Here is a 20,611-nt window from a genome sequence, read left to right as displayed (position 1 = left end):
GACAAAAATCCTGTTTTTTTTCATTTTTTTATTTTGTCCCAGGTCTATGGGGATATGCCCCTTAGGGACAGGGCATGTAAAATACCTCAATCAGCTCTATCCTGACACCCTCATGAAACCACTGTAACATCCCCGCCACCCTGCGGTTTCCAGCAAAATGTTGAATGTTCTGTTGTTTCCTGTTATCGCCCAGGACACAGAACATTTAATATTCCCCCAACAGGAAGTATCAAAATTGGCACCCCTTTAAAGAGACTTTGGCAACATGAAAGCTACTGCCGGGTATCTCTCTTTGCATCCTAAAGACAGTAAAAAGGAATACGTTGCCCTCCTCCTTTTAACGGAGTGGATCCCACTAACGTGAAACAGGAGTAGGCACATCTGCTGTCACAAAAGAAGAAAGAAATGGGAACTGGATCCGTTTTTAGATCTTTGAGGCTTGAACCGTTCCGTCAGAACACTCAAGTTCAAGATTCTAACTATCAAGAAGATCGTGTTGCAAATTCAACATGGCGATTGGTTCTTCACGATTGATCTTAAAGACACATATTTTCACATAGAACTATTGCCACAACACAGGAAGTTCCTGAGGTTTGCTTTTGGGGGCGAAGCTTACCAATATCGTGTCCATCCATTCGACCTTGCCATGTTACATAGACGATTGGCTGATACTGGCCCAGTCTCAAGAGCTTGCACTTTGACATCGAGATCGATCCCCACTCATCTTCTCTCTCTGGGGCTGAAATGCAACGCCAAGAAGATTGTTCTCTCTCCTGACCAGAGGGTAACATGCTTGGGGGTTAAATGGGACTCTGTCACCATCGGGGCACATCTGTCTCCCCCTCATATAAAGACCATTCTAAACACCCTAAGGGACATCTGGCTAGGTCAGGACATTACATAGGTCTTATGGCAGCTGCGTCCACAATCCCTCTGGGCCTTTTGCACATGAGACCACTTCAAGTTGTGGCTCAAAACACGGGGGATTTCATCTATACAATCCCTAAAGGTAAATAAGGGCAAGGGCATGCGCTGAGTGCTTTGTGTCGTTTCTAAAAATTCATGTTTATGGTAAGTCACGTGCTGAACGCTTCGTGCACTTTCTAAAATCCATGTTTATTGTAAGGGTTACTCGCTGCGGCTTCATTCCCTTTCTACGTGGTTCAGACCCCGGTTCTTTGCCTTGGGTCCCACTCTAGGTGTGTCTTGCCGTCACAGAATGCTAGCGAAAGATGCCTCCCTGTCGGGCCTGGGTAGCGGTATCTGGGGAGGCATCATCTTGATTGGCACATCAATTGCCTCGAATGGATGGCTGTATTTTTGGCCCTGAAATACTTCCTCCAGCAGTTTAAGGGGCTATCATGTGCTAGCGCAGGTGGACAATACTATGGTAGTCGCCTACAAAAATCATCAGGCGGAATGTGTTTGCGCCTTCTAACAGGCGAGTGCAGCAGGCTTTGCTTTAGGGTCAGGACAAGTTCCTGTCCCTTAGGACGATTTACACCCTTAGGAGTCCTGGCCAAGGTTTGTCATCAAGGGTCCTTGCCTCTTACTGATAGCTCCTTGTTGGCTAAACAGAGTTTGGTTCTCGGAAATAATATCTGTCCTCCACGGCTCGCACTGGGCGATCCCAAACAGCAGGGACCATCAGTCTCAAACACAGGGGGCAATATCCCCAGCCCGAGTTGTGGAACATTCATGCTTGGCCCCGGAATGGTACCAAGTGAGGGACACTGGGTTTTCAGTTGATATCATAGAGACCATTCTCAGTGCTAGGGCTCCCTCCACCAGAGGAGTTATGCCAATTAATGGGGTGTCTTTGAAAGGTGCACTGCACGTAATGCAGATCCAGTTAACTGCCGGATTGCTTCAGTTCTGGACTTCCTGCAGAAAAAAATGAAACATTATGGTTACCATATACATATCTACGTTTGAGCAGATATCCACAAACACAGTAACAGTAAACACGGGTCAAAATATTATAATATTCACCATATATCTAGCAACAGTTCAACTGCAATGTGAAATTTATGCAACAATAACAAACTAATATGTAAGAATTTCTTACCTTACACCTTTCTTGTCTTCAAATAGCGTACTTCTTCTTCTGAGGTAAATCCAATGTAAGCTCACGGCGCGTCTTTCAAACTCGACGAAAAGCAGAGACTTGTGAAGTTTTTTCGTGCTTTGTTTTTGAGGTAACGAGCGCGTTCGCGTTCCATGTGGAGATTTGCATGTGAATCTCTTTTGCGCACGTGGGCGTGGTCAAATTAAAAATAATGAGCAAGCGTTTGAGATACTGGACATCTTGTTGCTTTTATACAAATTACTTAAACAGAGAATATTTGTTTTCAGTTTGAATCCGATCATTTAAAAGTACACACTTAAATGTTTATAAAGGTATATGGCTCATAAGTGTGTGACAAGTATTCGCTGAGTTTTGTTTCAGTTTATAGATGTGCTCAAGAAAAAAAAGTTCACCGCAACTGGGAGGCAGAAAGCACACCCTGTTTATTTTCTTTATTTTACAAAAGCACAATGTTTTGATTTGATTGTAAGTGGACACATACAAAAGTAGAAATATCACAGATTCTTTCTTTATATTTCTTTTTTCTGTATGACCATAAATGACGGAGTAATTTAAGTTTATTGTGCTACAATGTGAAGAAAATCCAGCAAAACGCACGGGCGCGTTTGCCGACCCCAGAGGGTTAATTTGTGCAAATTTCTATGTCACTGTCCATCTTTATTATGGGGTTCAGGGGGCGCGTAGATCTATGATATGTACAGAACGTTTTTTTTTTAAGCGGAAAATTTATTATTTTCAAATATATGCATTTATAGTGTGTATAGAAACAAATATATATATTTTATAATGACATAATTATACATATGCATGTACATTTATATGTTTTAAATAGAATTATGATTACTGTAGGCTAATATATGTAGTGCATTCAGTTACTTTTAAAAAGGACAAAAATAAGGTGTATTTCATTAGACTTTAACTTTGCCAGCTATAAAAAAATCTAGCATTTCCTTAAGTTTTACCACTGATTTTTAGTGACAGTCGATATGCATGGGCCACTGGCGATGACAGTTTCCCCCCCTCTCCCCTGCCGTGCCATACCACACCCACTCCCCTCCCTTCTTTTCACAGCCACCACGCCCATTTAAGTTGCATTTTTCAAAAAGATTGTGAGCTAGACTTGAGCTGAAAGAGGGGGGTTTCATGACCCTTTAAAGCAGGGCTCAGTAGTTTCGGGATTTCTTCGCTGTATTCTCGCTTTTTGCTCGCAGGTTTCTCTCTAGAGCTCCCCCCACAGCTTCGGAATAGATATTTGACAACACTGTTGTAAAAAGTTAAAAACTCGTTGGCGATTCTCAGACACAAGAGGCTAGTAGATCAGCGACATCAAAGCAGATGGGACATTCTTTAAAACGTCTTCTTCATTCGGGTTCGAACAGCATGAGGGAGCGCAATAATGACAGCATTTTAGCAGATTTCTTTTGGGCGTAAAGCAATTGTTTACATCGCGAGACCTGATATCACGCAATACTTCCTGACGCAGCGGCCGGCGGCCCGCCGGCTCAAAGTTGCAAGTGCGTATTTTCCGCTCACAGGCACCAGGGGGGTGCGAAACGACCACCATTCAACCCGAAATAAGTAATATAACCATTCCAATGACTCCTAAGCTGTTCAGTTAAGGTAAAAAAAAGTTACTTAGTTCACCTTTAAATCAAGTGCAGCATCTCGTTCCCGCTTTTTCAGGGAACAGGGTTACAGTCACGTAACCCGAGACGATATCCAAAGCAACGAAATAACTAAATTGTCAAAACAGATCCATAGGCCTACATTAAACAACTCAGAAAAAGACTCTTAACATTTTGTTGACTTGGCTACAAAAAATAATAGACTAACTAAATAGTATTAATAATACTATTATTAAAAACCAATGAAATTATAACCCCATAATACATTTCAAGGTTTAAATAAAAAGTCGGGACAGTTTATTTATTTAAAACAGGGTTGGCAAAGGGAATAAACACTCGATCAGTGTTTATTCCCTTTGCGAGGCAAAATGAGAAATATAGAATCGTATTCTTCCTACATTCTAAATGTGTATTGCTAAAGAAATTTCAGCTTTGCTGTGTACAATTAAATCAGTACAAAATGAAAATAGTACAAAGCAACATAAATTAAGAAGACTTATTTTTCTTTGCCTCTCTCTCGCAGATGCGCTGGATGTCTTTTTAGCAAGTTTATCTTGTCTCCCTCACTGTGTGCGCCGGGTCTCTCTCGATATTAAATGTTTCAGGGTAGAAACACATCATACAGCTAATAAAACTGTATATATCGCTGCTTGTCACCAATGACAAAAAACAACTGTAACAAATTATTTAGCCTTTGTTGCTTCAAAGAAACAGAATGCAGTTGAATTCACCTTACAATAAAACGAGGTTGATCGCGAATTAAAGCACTCTGTATCTGTTGCACCCGCATTCGTTTGGTTGGCATGAATGCATTTCGTCAACAGTTCATGATAAGGCCAGATTGTTGACAAACACACTGCTTAAACATTCTAAAACTCTTTAAAACCAGTTGAAACAACTGGATTGAACACTTAAAAAAATAAAAAATAAAAAAAAAACCTTTAAATACATTAGCTAATTTAATAAGATATAGGGCCTACATTTGGACACATCGAGAGATTTATCCTGAAAGCAACTTTGCCTGCTCTTTAAGATAAAATCTGTATCATCAAGCTGGCTATCCGACACTCTCCATATGAAAGAGAAGCGATTAAAACTTTATATGCACTGCACCCCCACGATACTCAACTGCCCCTCCAAACCCCCCATAGGCGATCTGAGAGGAGCTTCTGAGACAAAGAGAAGTTGCAATTCAGACTTAAATCGCTATTCTAGACATTAGCATTATTAAAGTGTTGATAATGAAGGAATTAAATAATTTAGTAATATTTCTGTCATAAAAGTTTACAAAAGCTACTTTGGTTTAGGCCAGCTTTTTCCAAGCAAAACGAATTATATTATTTGTATATTTAGTGAAAAAGGTATTTGTGAAAAAGTTTTTTTTTGTTTTGTTTTGTTTTTTAAAAATATTCTAAATCTCGAACCACAGTGGGTATTCCGTGCTTCTGTTAAACTAAATACCATTTACAGAATAATTATGAACTTTAATGAAACAATATAGCAACATTTCTACAAAGAAATGATTTGATCTGTTTTATACATTTTAATTCAGGGCGATTTAGCTACATGTAATTAGAGTGAGATTTTCACTCTTGTCCTTTCCCCATTGGGAAGCTCTCATACACATGTTTGAGTAGATCCTCGGTGCCTCTCGTTGTTTTCATATGGATTAGCTTACATAATCAGATAATATTTATTCACATTTAAAGCTTTAGACATATTTCTTATCGTGACTAAGCTGAGGCAAGTGGCCTAGTTTCGGTTCATTTTTGTAACGCGCAGTTCCCGGAGACAGAGACGACAGAAAACGCTTTGTCATTAGCCTATTGTGAGTGTAGCCTACTGTACATGAATAACAGTAGACCTTTTACAGTTTTAAAAGATGATTTCTTATCTGTATGACCAAAAATGATGGAGTATATTAAGTTATTTTAGCTGTTATGAGAAAAATAAATCAAAGTGAACGTGCCGCCGCCTTTGTCGCACTCTAATTCAACATGCCAGATTAAAATCTGATTTTAGAACAATGCGTAGCGCCACTTGGCCTGGTGTGCCAAAACACTTATTTATAAACTTCAATATTTTGTTCAAAACATTCTGTGTCATTTTGAAAAGCCGTGCATGTATTAAGGCCACTGCACTGTAAAATCTAACAGTTGTTCTTACTAAGACTTTTTAGTTAACTTTACTTAATGTCCAATATTTTGTTGAACTTATTTAAAACAATTTAGTAATATGTACTGTTTGCATGCCTTCGTTACTCAGAAAACCCAAGTAAACATTACTTGACTGGGTTGGGTACCATTTTGCCAAAGCAAAAATAAATAAATAAATAAATAAATAAATAAAAAACAGGCATTGCAAATGGTTTTTGAGGCGGGGCAATACTTAACAGACTTTCCACTCATTTATTCCACTTCTGCTGTCATTCTTCTTAGTTGCATTCACTCATTGTCCAGTCATCTTGAATGTAATTGTCAATACAACAACAAATTTTGGGAGAACATCACATAAGATGACTTCATAAATTCATGTTGATTTCCTAAAATTTCTCACCATTATTGTGATTAGTGTTCCCTTTGGTTGGGCACTTGGAACTTAATTTATATTATTGCAATTCTCTTCCAATTGATTCAGTGATGCAACATGAAATCAGTTATTTGATTTTAAAGGAAGTGAAGTAATAAATATTATATATATATATATATATATATATATATATATATATATATATATATATATATATATATATATATATATATATATATATATATATATATATATATCCATGTTTTGAATGAATGTATTAATGATATATAACATAACTATATTTCATGTATAATAATGATCTTATAAAATTGTATTGCTAATACTTATGGCATAAACTTTTAATTGGGTTGATATAATCCCTCTATATTTGTGACAATATCTTGCAATTTTGCTTGAGTCACACACAGACTTCAACATTCGCCACAACAGTGGTAACAAGTTTTTTTCTTGTATTTATTTAATTAATTAGACCATTACAATTTTATTTGCTGTATCTTGTAAGTATAACCCCAATAACAATAGCAAATAAAATTGTAATGGTAAAATAAAACCAAAAATAGTGAAACAAAGCAATACATTTATTCATGCCGCAATGCACTCTGAGAGTACACTTCCTCAGATCACAGATATAATTAAGTTGACAAAACTTAAATGGATTAAGTTAGAAGAACTTGATTCAATTAAGTTTTGCTTACTTAAATTAAGGCGAGACACGGCAGGCAAAAACATCAGTCCCGAAAAAACATCTAAGTCCCGAAATTTAAGCTGTTGTCCCAAATTTGTGCCGAAATTGTCTAATTGTGCCGAAATTGTCTAATTGTCTAAATTGTGCCTAATTGTCCCGAAAATTATACTAAAGCAAAATCTTGAGTAGTTATTGTCTGATAAAACATTAAAAACTGTCCGTGGAGGTTGAGTCGTCCTGCAGCCAGCCCCCGCCAGCTGCTCATTGGCTGCAGCATCTTTTTTTCTTTTTTTGAAGTTCTACAAAGATACCGTAGGCGCGAATTTATATGCATTGATAAGCGAGCTCAAGTTGTAGCAGCCGCAAGGACAGTGAATGTGCAGGCAGCCAGTCGTAAAGGAGTGATTGATTGGTCGCGGCACTGTGTGCAAAAAAAATACTTCAGCCTAATGTCAGGTTACATAAAGCAAATCATCTACACAATTATTTAGTTTTCTTATTTAATGACCGACAATTTAGTCGTAATAATAATTTTGGCATAAGGCTTATTAGCATTAGGCTATAGCCTGAAATGTGTGATTGACGCACTGTTACAACAGTCATTGTTTTTTTTGTTTTTTCAAAATGACATTTGAGTTCATGATTTTAATGTTGTTGTTTTTTTGTGGCAGACTAAAGACTAATGACAGACTGTTGATCTTTGAATAAAAATATGTTTGGTTCAGGTTTTAAATGATCTTTTATGTAGTCTAATATCATAGTAGGCCTACCCCACCAAAGCAAATTAGCGCATATTTAATAAGATACTATCTAATTTGCATATTTAAACATACATATTCTAAAAACTTGTAATACAAAAGATATTTGTCTTAATGTCAGTAATCAACTGGGGAAGTTTCATGGTGATATCTATTAGTTAATTTATTTTTTCCTATTCACCTGGGGTGTCTCCCCTTAAAGCAATGAGTTTGCACAATTGCATTAAGTAAACTGAACAAATTTGTTTTTACGGTGTGGAACCAGGATCGTAACTGAAACACGTTGCATGTTATTATCTCTCAATACAGAAGTAGAAGCGATGGTTATGATTTTATTATTTGTTGTTTAAAAGTGTGTGTTGCATATATATATATATATATATATATATATATATATATATATATATATATATATATATATATATATATATATATATATATGCAACATGCACGTTTGTCTAGTTCTAAAACTTTGTTATACCTTTTTTTTATTTATTTTTTTATTTTATATATTTATAAAATAACATTACCATGCATTTCCATTTTACACTAAGGAACAAATATTATCCAACAGAATGACTGAATTTACATCTGTATAATAATTCCAATCAGAATTTCAAAAGCAGTCCTATTAAAAATACATACATAAATAAAACTTCATGGGGTTCAATATACAGAAAGTTTTTTTATTTTTTTTTTAAACATGGTTGTAAGCAAGGTGCAATTTGCCAGGGGGAAATTGGTCGTGTTGGTCTATTGGTGAAGTACAGCATTGATTACTGTGGAGGGGGGCAATCTTCGCCCCCTGCCCCTCCCCCTGGCAAATTGCACCTTGCTTACAACCATGTTTTTGTTTTTTGTTTTTTACACTTTCTGTATATGGAACCCCATGAAGTTTTATTTTCTTTTTTTTAACAAAACTGCTTTTGAAATTCCGATTGGAATTATTATACAGATGTAAATTCAGTCATTATGTTGGATAATATTTGTTCCTTAGTGTAAAATGGATATGCATGGTAATTTTATTTTATAAATATAAACAAAAACAACAATATGGTGTAACAAAGTTTTAGAACTAGACAAATGTCTCTGCATTAATAATAATAATAAAAAAATACAGTAGACCATGTTTATTCGGGATTTGAACCTGTCATCTAATTTATTGAAACCTAAGTTCTACCCCTTGACCACGAATTTACTTACTGAGAAATGCCCAGAAGTTTGGTTCTGCAGCAGTCAGTGTGTCCACGCACACGAGAGAGAAATGCTCTTCATTAGTCTCATTCCTCAGTAGAATAGTCAAAATAATCAGCGTCATTGCACCTAATTTATTTTCACTGTATATAGGCCTATTTTAAATTTTGATTCACAAATTTTCTTCTCTAAAAGTTAGTTATATTCTGTTTAAAATTCACTTTTACAAAATTACGTTTTGCTTTCGTTAAATGTATCCAATTCTGTTGTAGCCTAATAGGCTATTTAAAAAAAAATTGTATTCTTTTTTTTTGTTCTAAAAGTTTGCTCTATTCTGTTTCGTTTGTTTATTTATTTATTTTTTACATATTTAATCAGTCTCATTCTTGTTGAAACAATGAACAAAAAAATTACAAGACCTTGTGCTGTTTTTTTTCTTAAATAAACAGGGCTGCGTTCTCCGAAACTACCTTAACGCTACGTCGTTCTTAAGTTGTACCTTAAGAAGTACCTTATCGTTAATACGTGTTTTCCGAAACCTTCTTAGTTAAGTATACCTTCTGTAAGTCATACGTTCGTAAGGTTGGTCTGGAGCGCTCTTAGCTATACCTTATCGCTGCTGACGGTTCATACCGCTAGTGGCCACCACTACGCAAAAAGCTTTTTTACATCGCAGTTTAATTACACATAGAAAATTTTATATGAACATTTAATATAAAATCTGATTTAGTATTACAATTACATTTTTACTTTACTTTAAAATTTTACACATAAAATACTTAAGTTGTTATAGCCTACACCCAGTGTATGGAAGTGTTTTCATTAATAAAGTTTCCATACACTAATGGTTGTTAGCTTTTTTAATTACTATCCTAAGGCACATCAGCTGGCGAACCATTTGTCAGAAAAGGCTTAGGAGTCTATATAAAGAAAGATGAGTTTACACAAACTTTATAGCTATGGCAGCGAGACAGCGAGTACTTGTTTTAAATCAAAGACGGCGCCGTCCGCGGAGCCAGTTAGTGTATGTCAACTACATGGCTGGTGGATAATCAGCATACGTTGTGGAGAACATTAACACACTTATGGCCGTGAGGGTTTGGGATTGCACACTTGCTAAATTATAAACACATACTCATATTTATTTCTGCATGTACATATTTCAATGAGCCCTGATAAATGCAGTTTGTACTATTTCTAAAACGCTTCTTTATAAAGAACATTGTTTTCTCAATACTTTACCTATACCGCTGTGAAGGAAAGAACGCACAATCGATCATCGAGGCATCGATATCAACCTATTCAGCACCTCCACCATGGACAGCAGCTGCTAAGGTCGAACTTAAGAAGGTTTACCTTAAGCAACATCCTAAGGTATAGTTCGGAGAACAAACGTAGGAAATGTATACCTGTAGTTAAGGTGTACCTTTTGAGTCTTCGTAGCACGCTAAGAGACAACGTTATCGGAGAACGCAGCCCAGATAACCTACAAACAGAGATATATAATAGTCCACTGTTCGTTCAAATAAAAGTAATTATCTATACTATGTATATGATTGTTTGTTTAAACAACATTAACCAATGTTTCTTGCGCCACCTGGCGGTCATTTCGCGAACGACTTTGAAATGCAACTTGTTTATTTTTTTTTTTTTTTTTTTTTTTTTTTTTTTTTTTTTTTTTTTTTTTTTTTTTTTTTTTTTTTTTTTTTTTTTTTTTTTTTTTTTTTTTTTTTTTTTGTTTTTTTTTTTTTTTTTTTTTTTTTTTTTTTTTTTTTTTTTTTTTTTTTATGCGGCAATTGCTGCTGTTTTTCAAAATGTCCCTTTGCGCCACCTGGCGGTCATTTCGCGAACGACTTTGAAATGCAACTTGTTTATTTTTGCCTCAGTGACTTTGCCGCGGCGGCTAACACGGCGGTAATAGGCATTCTGGTTGACTACCTACTGTAGATTGCACTTGACTATTACGTTCTTGTCCTTTTCTCTGACAAACTAAAAATAATGGGAGTGAGTCCATGTCACAAATGGAATCCGTCTCTGCAGTCATCTCAACCATCGAATTCTAGCAACAGGAAATAGACATGGCATATATTGACATGGCATTTATATATGAAATAGACATAGCAATATATCTATTTTAGATATATTGACAGAAGACTCTGCCCACTTTGGGCTTCAAAAATGCTCTCCAGAAACCTACGGGTGACGTCACGGACTCTACGTCCATATTTTTTTTACAGTCTATGGTGTATAATTTTCTATCAATTGATTTGTGTGTCACTCCTACTTAAATTTTTTCCATGGTCCCCTCTTTTCTAATCTAGACTCTATCCTGAATGTGAATCCCTCATTATCATATAAAATCAAATATAAACAATTATGAAAATTAATAATTAGGGGGAATTATTTTTGATTTTTGCAAGTTTGTAGCAAGGGATATAATGGACCAAATGAAATGCATCAATAATAATTACATATATTGTGAAATGTAAAATGAAATGTAAGCATTTATACTAATTAAGTGTTTGCCTAATTTATTTATGTATGCTGACATTTTGGTTGTTTGTTTTTAATTACAAAATGTAATATATTTTTGAATTATGTTTGTTTAAGTGCCTGTTATTGTCAGGCATGCATGTAGTAAATCCACAAGAATAAAGATGTGTGACGCAGAATGAATGCAGAAATTCAGAATTTGAGTTTTTGGAGCCCATGTTGTCACTCAATACATTATTCACAAACTCAGGTGATTGCAGAAAAAACAACTGTCCTATGAACAAACATATGTTGGTCTTAAAAATGTGTAGAGAATAAAGTGTTCAGGGGTTGAAATGTGCACACAAAGCTGTGAGCCATTATTAATCTTCCAGAGAATGTAAAAGTACTGTAGATTTTTATATGGCAAAGACTTTGAATTTTCTGCAGGAAATCTAGCCCTCATAATAAATGAAGTGTACCAAATTATTAAAATGAATAAGTAATTAAGTAAATAAATAAATAAATAGGAAAACAGACAACACACAGAAAAATCCTCAGTGTTAAATCAACACTGCTCAGTGTTCATTTACAGAATGTAGAAGTACTGTTGTATCAATTAACAAAGTAGGTTCATTCAACAAATGATGGTTGACCATTGTTGTGTGTCTACTCTCTTCTCTTTTTTGTCTGCTCTTGTTGTCTCTTCAGTGACTCTCCTTGTAAACAACAGGTGTCATCACTAATGGTCAATCATCACTTGTAGAGTAAACCTACTTTATTAATTACTACAATACTGCATCATGGTTACTTTTACTCTGGAAACATAAAACAAGAAAGTTTAGAATATGATTCTACAAAGAAATAATAATAATAATAATAATGATAATAATAATAATAATAATATATATATATATATATATATATATATATATATATATATATATATATATATATATATATATATTATATATATATATATATATATATATATATATAGTGCATCCGGAAAGTATTCACAGCGCATTTCATATTTTGTTATGTTACAGCCTTATTCCAAAATGGATTAAATTAAGTTTGTTTGAAATCTTTGTAAATGTATTAAAAAGAAAAAATGAAAAAAAAAAAAAAAAAAAAAAAACGTACATAATTATTAATATCCTTTGCTATATAGCCATTTACAGATCTCTCCAGAGATGTTCAATCGGGTTCAAGTCTGGGCTCTGGCTGGGCCACTCAAGGACATTCACAGAGTTGTCCAGTAGCCACTCCTTTGTTATCTTGGCTGTGTGCTTAGGGTCGTTGTCCTGTAGGATGATGAACCGTTGCCCCAGTCTGAGGTCCAAAGCGCTCTGGAGCAGGTTTTCATCAAGGTTTTCGTCTCAGTACATAGCTGCATTCATCTTTCCTTCGATCCTGAGTAGTATCCCAGTTCCTGCCGCTGAAAAACATCCGCACAGCATGATGCTGCCACCACCATGCTTCACTGTAGGGATGGTATTGGCCAGGTGATGAGCAGTGCCTGGTTTCTTTCAGACATGACGCTTGCCATTCAGGCCAAAGATTTCAATCTTTGTTTCATCAGACCAGAGATTTTTGTTTCTCATGGTCTGAGAGTCCTTCAGTTGCCTTTTGGCAAACTCCAGACGGGCTGTTATGTGCCTTTTACTGAGGAGTGGCTTCCATCTGGCCACTCTAACATACAGGACAGATTGGTGGAGTGCTGCAGAGATGGTTGTTCTTCTGGAGGGTTTTCCTCTCTCCACAGAGAAACAGAGCTCTGTCAGAGTAACCAAGAGGTCACCATCCTGACTAAGGCTCTTCTCCCCCGATCGCCCAGGCGGCCAGCTCTAGAAAGAGTCCTGGTGGTTCCAAACTTCTTCCATTTACGGAGGATGGAGGCCACTGTGCTCATTGGGACCTTCAATGCTGCAGACATTTTTCTGTATCCTTCCCCAGATTTGTGCCTCTATACAATCCTGTCTCAGAGGTCTACAGACAATTCCTTGGACTTTGTTGCTTGGTTTGTGCTCTGAAATGCATTGTTAACTGCGGTAACTTATATAGACTGGTGTGTGCCTTTCCAAATCATGTCCAACAACTGAATTTATCACAGGTGGACAAGTTGTAGAAAAACCTCAAGGATGATCATTGGAAACAGGATGCAACTGAGCTTATATTTAATAAATTTGCAAAGATTTCAAACAAACTTATTTCACGTTGTCATTATGGGGTATTGTTTGTAGAATTTTGATGAAAATAACAAATTTAATCCATTATGGATTAAGGCTGTAACATAACAAAATGTGGAAAAAGTGAAGCGCTGTGAATACTTTCTGGATGCACTGTATATAAATAAAAATAAATTAATTTTGTAATACTTTTCAATAAGGTTTTGTTTGTCAACTTAAGTTAACTACATTAGTTAACGTGAATGATTATTTACTAATCTTTACATATCTTTAATTTACTAATCAAACTAATCTTTGATAATTTCAATATTTCATCATAAATTATTTGAAATGAAAAGTTGTATCTGTTAACAATACTTAATACACTGTGAACTAACATGAACAAATAATGAACAATATGTTGATTAACTAACATTAAGTAAGGAATAATATCTAAGGAATAAAATCAGAATAAACCCCCAACAGGGTGATGAGGACTTTGGTCATGGTCTTGCATCAGCCTGAAGGAGGTTTATTCTGAGAAAACAACCGGCTGGATGTACATTATCCCACTTATTACACGGCTACTTGCCACATAAGTAAATAATTAGACACGAAATATTGATCTGAGTTGAAATATTTGATTAGGTCTTTAACGCAAAGCTTCCGCGGAAGGAGCAGTTGCTAGCACGGCAAGTTCAAACTAGACGATTTAAGAGATACGGTATACAGTCATACCACTTATTACACAGCATTTCACCACATAAATAATTATAGAGATAAGAGATATTGATTTCAGATCTGACTTTATAAAGCTTGGAAGAGCCAGAACATTTTTTAATATAACTCCGATTTTATTCGTCTGAAAGAAGAATGTCATATACACTTAGGATGGCTTCAGGGTGAGTAAATCATGGGCTAATTTTCATTTTTGGGTGAACTATCCCTTTAACTGATGTTAACAAAGACCCTTATTGAAAGATTTAACCACAAATTAAATAGAGAGCTAATTAAAAAAATAAATAAACCATTGCTAGATTGCCCTGGTGATTTCAAGTCTGTCTGAAGCAAAGCTGATCTATTGTTAAGCTACATTTCCCTAGACAATTGAATCAAGGTCATTGTGGTCCTGCAGGAAAAAATCATACTCAAAATATCAAAGATCCTCTTCATTTGTTATTCTTTTCTTTTTATAAGACATTCAAATTCACATGGGGAAAATAAAAGAATCAAGCACCTAAGCATTACTGACATTAAAGAAATGTTAGAATTTCTATGAAAACTATCTAGAGACTTTATTTTAAGAAACATATCCACTGTATATATAGCTCTGTCATTTGTGGCAATGTAGGGAGCTAGAACAAATTATTTTCTCTAACAGCAGATGGTTTTGAAGGCTGAGGTGAAGAGTATTGTGAATTTTTTTTTTTTTTTTTTTTTTTTTGCCTATTAAAGGCCAACTTATTTTTAACACTACTCTCCCACCTCAAATCTTCAACTTTCTACTTAAGATTTCACATACTTCACATGATTAATAATAATAATAAACACAATTAGGTCTATTTTAGGACCATTGATTTAATTCTTGTTTTAACTATTTTTAAATGAGTTTCTTTTTATTACTTATTTAATTAATGATACATTTGGCCCCATCTTGTGTCTTCTTCAACTTCTTTGTACTAACATATAAATGAATCTTATGGTACAATGCACTTAATATATATATATATATATATATACAGGGCTTGACATTAACACCCGCCAACCCGCCAAATGCGGGTGGATTTTGCTCGTGGCGGGTAACATAGTCACTCCAACTAGCCACTTTGGCGGGTTGAATAATTGTAGTCTTTTCAAAAGGCACCTGAAATAAGTGTGACACTACAACACTACAACTCCCATGAGTATTAGGGCTGTCAATGAATATTCTAAATTCGAATATATATTCGAATAGTTTTAAAAAACAGAATTTCGAAGGTTAAAATGAATATTCGAATGTGGAAAAACGCCCGCGGTAGCAGAGGCGCGGCTGTCTGCTTTGCGAGTGGGCGCGCCTGAGGGGTCAGGGACAGGTAACAGGAAGACGCGTTAACGTTAAACAGAAACATTACTAAAGTGTAGGCTACTGTACTGATTGAATAGATAGAATAGATACAGCAGTTTCATGCACTGCAGGCTTCCACTGGTTTGATTATTTACCGTTTCATGTCAAGGAAAAGTTCCATGTTTACCACAGCACAGCTCGCTCGGAGCGTTCAATGTCGGTTCTATATACTGTAAAACTTCAATTAATGTTAATAATATTTGTTTCAATCACTGAATGAAGCCTGCTATATAAGAGTCGCGACCTTAAATTGCTTGTACAAAACTCTTGATCAGCACTCAACATTTGCTTATTGTTGTTGTTCATTTAAACTGTTATGCGCAGAGAGCGTGACGCCTCATTCGCGCCGCAAGACCTCCAGACGCGCGTAAACGCGTCTTTACATTGACTTAACATTGAAATCACTCGCGCCAGACGCTCTATTCGCATTTGGTGTGAACGCAGCATGAGGATGAGGCCGAGAGAGAGAAAGAATGCCTGCGAGTGCGAGTGAGCGAGCGAGAGTGAGGTCTGCGGTCTTGGCCATTAGTTGATTTACTTGTTTTTCTGTAGGTAATATGTTGTCAAATTTTTTAAACTTAAATAAACTACCTATACAAGTAGTTATGTCTCTTTGTATTCATTTGTCCTGTTATTGACGTAATGCGCGTCATTGACAAAATGCGCAACCAGATGTTCGAATAGTTCGAATATAGGCTACGTGTTTTTTTTTTGTTTTTTTAGAGGGAATATTCGAACGTCATTTTTGAGCAATTTTGACAGCCCTAATGAGTATTACATGCACACAGTGTTGCCTTGCGCTTACGCGCTAGTGACCGACAACACAGAATCGAAGAGACAGCTAGCTGCCCTGCTGGAGTTACGTCGTATGCCGGTGGAGCTATGTGGCGACATATAATACATGGTTTTATTTTAAAAAAGGAGCTTTACACACAACCTTATCAGAGCTAATGATAATGACCTGTATTGTTATGTAGTCTTGATTTGGGTGTGTACAGTGGTTTTACATTTAAAAGGGTTGTAAATCTAGCATGCCATAGTCAACTTTTATCAGGTAATTTCACAACAACAAAAATGTGGCTAGTAAAAATGCTGTGTGGCTAGTAACTTTGGAAAACCACTAGCCACATTGGCTAGTGAGCAAAAAAGTTAATGTCAAGCCCTGTATATATATATATATATATATATATATATATATATATATATATATATATATATATATATTAGTGGTGGGCATAGATTAATTTTTTTAATCTAGATTAATCTAGATTAATTTTGAAATTAATCTAGATTAATCTAGATTAAAATGGCTCATTTGAATTCTGCCGAAGGCATTCAGAATATGTGTGCTACCCAAATAAGGACTATAAAAGTAAGTCTTTGAGAACGGGTTTCTCAAGCCAGGTGGCGCATTAGACCAGGGGCTCATCTCCTGTTTCCAAAATGCATCACAAACTGCTTGAGAAAGCTGTTCTACTCATAGACTGTAAAAGGTTACTACTGTACTGTTACCGTACGTAGGCAACATTAGGTAGGCCTATGTTATTATCAACTACTATAGGCTATCAATTAGGGATGGGCGATATGGCCTAAAATCCATATTGTGATATACATTGCAGCCTCTTGCGATAACGATATTAAAATAAAACCATTTCAGAACAGGTTACACAGACCCTGCTAAACAACTGCTAAATGTTTTTTTTTTTTTTTTTTTTTTTTTTTTTTTGAAAGGGTGTATGTAGTTTTGAGAACATATATTGTGCAAAACTGTAAGTATACAACATAATTTTGCAGATAAATAAAATTTAAGTACACTAGCTGCAGAGACTTAAGTAGGTCTAATGTTTATTATGGCTTGGAGCTTATGAAACCCCAAATTTAAAATTAGAATATTGTCTAACTGATGTCTTTTCAGTTAAAAAGAAACACAACAACGATTCTTAAAATTGGGCGCTTTTAATAAAAAGAGATTATGTGCTACACCACTCACTAAGATATATTGGGAATAATACGCGCGCGCTGGTATTCAGTGATATGTTTCGTTTTGAATTTGAGGTGGTAGAACGGATTAGTCGTGTGTTAACTTACCGAACTGTTACCCCACACAGTCTACGTCGGACGGCTTAAATCCGAACCAAGTCCAAATAAGGGTTGCACCGATCTTTTTCACCAGCTTTCACTTTCAGCCGTGTTTACTGATGACGACGAATATGATGCGTTGCAGCCGGGTGTACCTCGCGGCCGCGGGTAGATTGCGTCATCATAGCTTGTGTAGCTTGAGCCAGCTCCCAACGCTCCCAACCCAACTTGGAGAATAGATTAACGGCGATATTTTTTTTATCGCGCGATAAGAGTCTCGCGTTAACGCAGCGCGTTAACGCCGATAACGGCCCACCACTAATATATATATATATGCCTTAACCCACTGTTAAACCTAACTACACACCGTTAAACCATCTAACCAAACCACACAACCTTATTGGTATCTCACCTTAATAGCAGCAAAAGTATTTTGCGTTACAACAGGAGCACAATCATGATCTGTGAACCTTGAACTTAATGTAAATGTCCAATGCAGTAATGTCAAATCAGTGCAAGCATAACTGATGAAGTTTTGAGTGAACTAAGATGACTATAGTGTTTTGTTCTCCTCTGCTGTCTGCAGTATCACAGTACTGGAGGGGGAAGCCAGGGAGGTTCCTGTAATTCCCTGAAGGCTCCTCCATCACCATAGCCTGAGGTCCAATTTCTCATCTTCAGACCAACAATAGAAGAGAATTTATGCACAAGATGTTCTGTCCTGGGATCCAGAGGCCCAAGATCAGAGAGCTCCAGTAGGCTGCTCCTGACATCAAAGGGAACGGTGTGTCATTTTCTTCTACCTGTGCACCTGGAAGCCCTTCCACTGCATGGGAATACTTGATTGTTTCAGCTGCATGTTGAGTGGTCACACACTGTATGGTTATTTTGTGCTACTCATGGTGAATTGGAAAAGAAAATTTAGTGGAAAAAAAGTGGAAAAGAGTATTTTTATGTTGTTCTCAAAGTTTCGATTCCAAGTAAATGTTTTCTAAATCAGTCTCGGTATGTGTTTTTAAATGGAGTGTCAGTGTGTCACTCAATGCTCTTGAGGTCAGAATGTCAACTTCCCTTTTTAATTTATACCCTCCCACTGCGCATGAGTGTGTTTTGGTGTGGTAAAGTTCAAGATGTTCTCTGTTACTTGTTTGAAATGCTCTGTAGATTTTGTCATCAAGCGTCATGGTGGTGAATTGTTTACAGACTTTGCAAGTAAAATGTTATTTCTCATGTTATTAAACATCTTTTTCTTACAAAACTAAGCTTGTTGAAATGCAGTGTTTCTGATTACTGTAATCATTGTGCAAGTATAAGGGTGTATTGGTTCAAAGTTTCTTATCTTAAGATTTCGTGTCAAGCATTTTGGAGAAGTTGACACAGTTCTATTGTTTTAGGCATCTCAAATTGTTCTTTTCATGTAATCCTTGGCTGACTCGAAAAAATATATAAATAACAGAATGAATGGTTTTGGTGAAATCCAATGTGCCTATAGCTTTTTCTCAGTACTTTTTTTTTACACCAACAGCAAATCTTTTTTTTCTTCTTGTTTTAGGATAAAACAACCTCTCTCTCTCTCTCTCTCTCTCTCTCTCTCTCTCTGGGTTTTCATGTTTTATGGGGACTTTCCATACTGTACAAACAGTATGTTCTATCCCTTAACCCTACCCTTAAACCTACCATCACATAAAACTTTCTGCAGTTTTATTTTAAAAAAAACAACAACAAAGAAAACATCATTCTGTATGACTTATAAGCTGATTTCCTAATGAGGACCAAAAATGTCCCCAGAAGGACAAGGATTTCAGATATTGCCATATTTGTGGACACACACACATAAATTGAACTGGAACAATTTAACCCTCGTGTGGTGTTCATATTTTTTGTTATTCAGCCAGTGTTCGTGGGTCTGGTGGATCCGCTGCATTTTTGGGTTTTTAATTCAACACAATCAAAAATGTTATGTTAAAATACTCAACAGATGTTTACTTCATCCCAATTACAAGCAATATAAACAGCATATGGTTAATATTTTCTCTTTATCTTTGTTAGATCACATTTAAGAATTGCAACCCTGTGCGGGAAAAGGCAGGGGTAGAAATAATGTGGTCATTGAAAATGTGTTCAGATATATATTCTTCACAGAAAATGAGCCAAGGCCAATGAGTCTGAGTTTGAAAAAATAATTAATCGTATAATTTTTCTTTTGATAAAAGATTAAAACGGGTCCTACAGATCCGAACACCATACAAGGGTTAAATCCTGCTGTACAGTATATCAGTTTATAAATATTAGAATGTTCACAATGAATTTTAAACTGCAAAAGGCATATATTGAACCAGTAGTAAAACCCACAGTCATTTTCCCTGCAATGACTCCAGAGACTATTGAGATTAGCTAATTTTCTCATACAGTCTGACAGAAATTCTTTGCTCTCATACAGCTCTAAACAAGCATGCTCATTAAAACCAAAGCAACAGACGTGTTGAAAGTGCTGTGTTAAGTATCACAGGGATGGTGCAACTCATGTCAGATGGCACTGATTCACGGAGATTGATTTAGGCATTAATTGATCTGTTCGCTTTGTCGCCAATCACACTCCATTTGTTCCTGTCAGAGTCCCGAGCACTTGCTTTCATCAGATACATCTGTTTCCTCCAGATAGAGATTAGCTTTGTAGAATCTTTTGTTACAAAAAGAGTAGGATTAAACAAAAACCTATGCTTCAGCACATTATCATTTATGTTGCATTGCATTCAAAGTTGGATGTGAAATATTCCTATTTGATATCTGGATTTCAAGAATTTTGTTGTGCAATATGGAGAAGATGGTCCACCTTGTTTAGCAGGTATCAACAAAGAAGACGATTAAGATGTTTTAGACACCT

General features: G+C 35.9%; 1 protein-coding gene across 1 annotated transcript in view; it reads left to right on the top strand.

Moving 5' to 3' along the window:
* Nucleotides 1–18,979, top strand: part of syt9a (synaptotagmin IXa) — a 111,310-nt gene extending 92,331 nt beyond the window's left edge. Inside the window, exon 7 of the mRNA XM_079874229.1 lies at nucleotides 18,314–18,979. Within this exon, the coding sequence (XP_079730355.1) occupies nucleotides 18,314–18,382 (69 nt within the window). The 3' untranslated portion in view covers nucleotides 18,383–18,979. The remainder of the gene's footprint in view (nucleotides 1–18,313) is intronic.
* Nucleotides 18,980–20,611: the final 1,632 nt, after the last annotated feature.

Source organism: Squalius cephalus (assembly GCF_949319135.1).
Source record: "Squalius cephalus genome assembly, chromosome: 6".
NCBI lineage: Eukaryota > Metazoa > Chordata > Actinopteri > Cypriniformes > Leuciscidae > Squalius > Squalius cephalus.
This window is presented reverse-complemented; position numbering and strand designations above follow the sequence as displayed.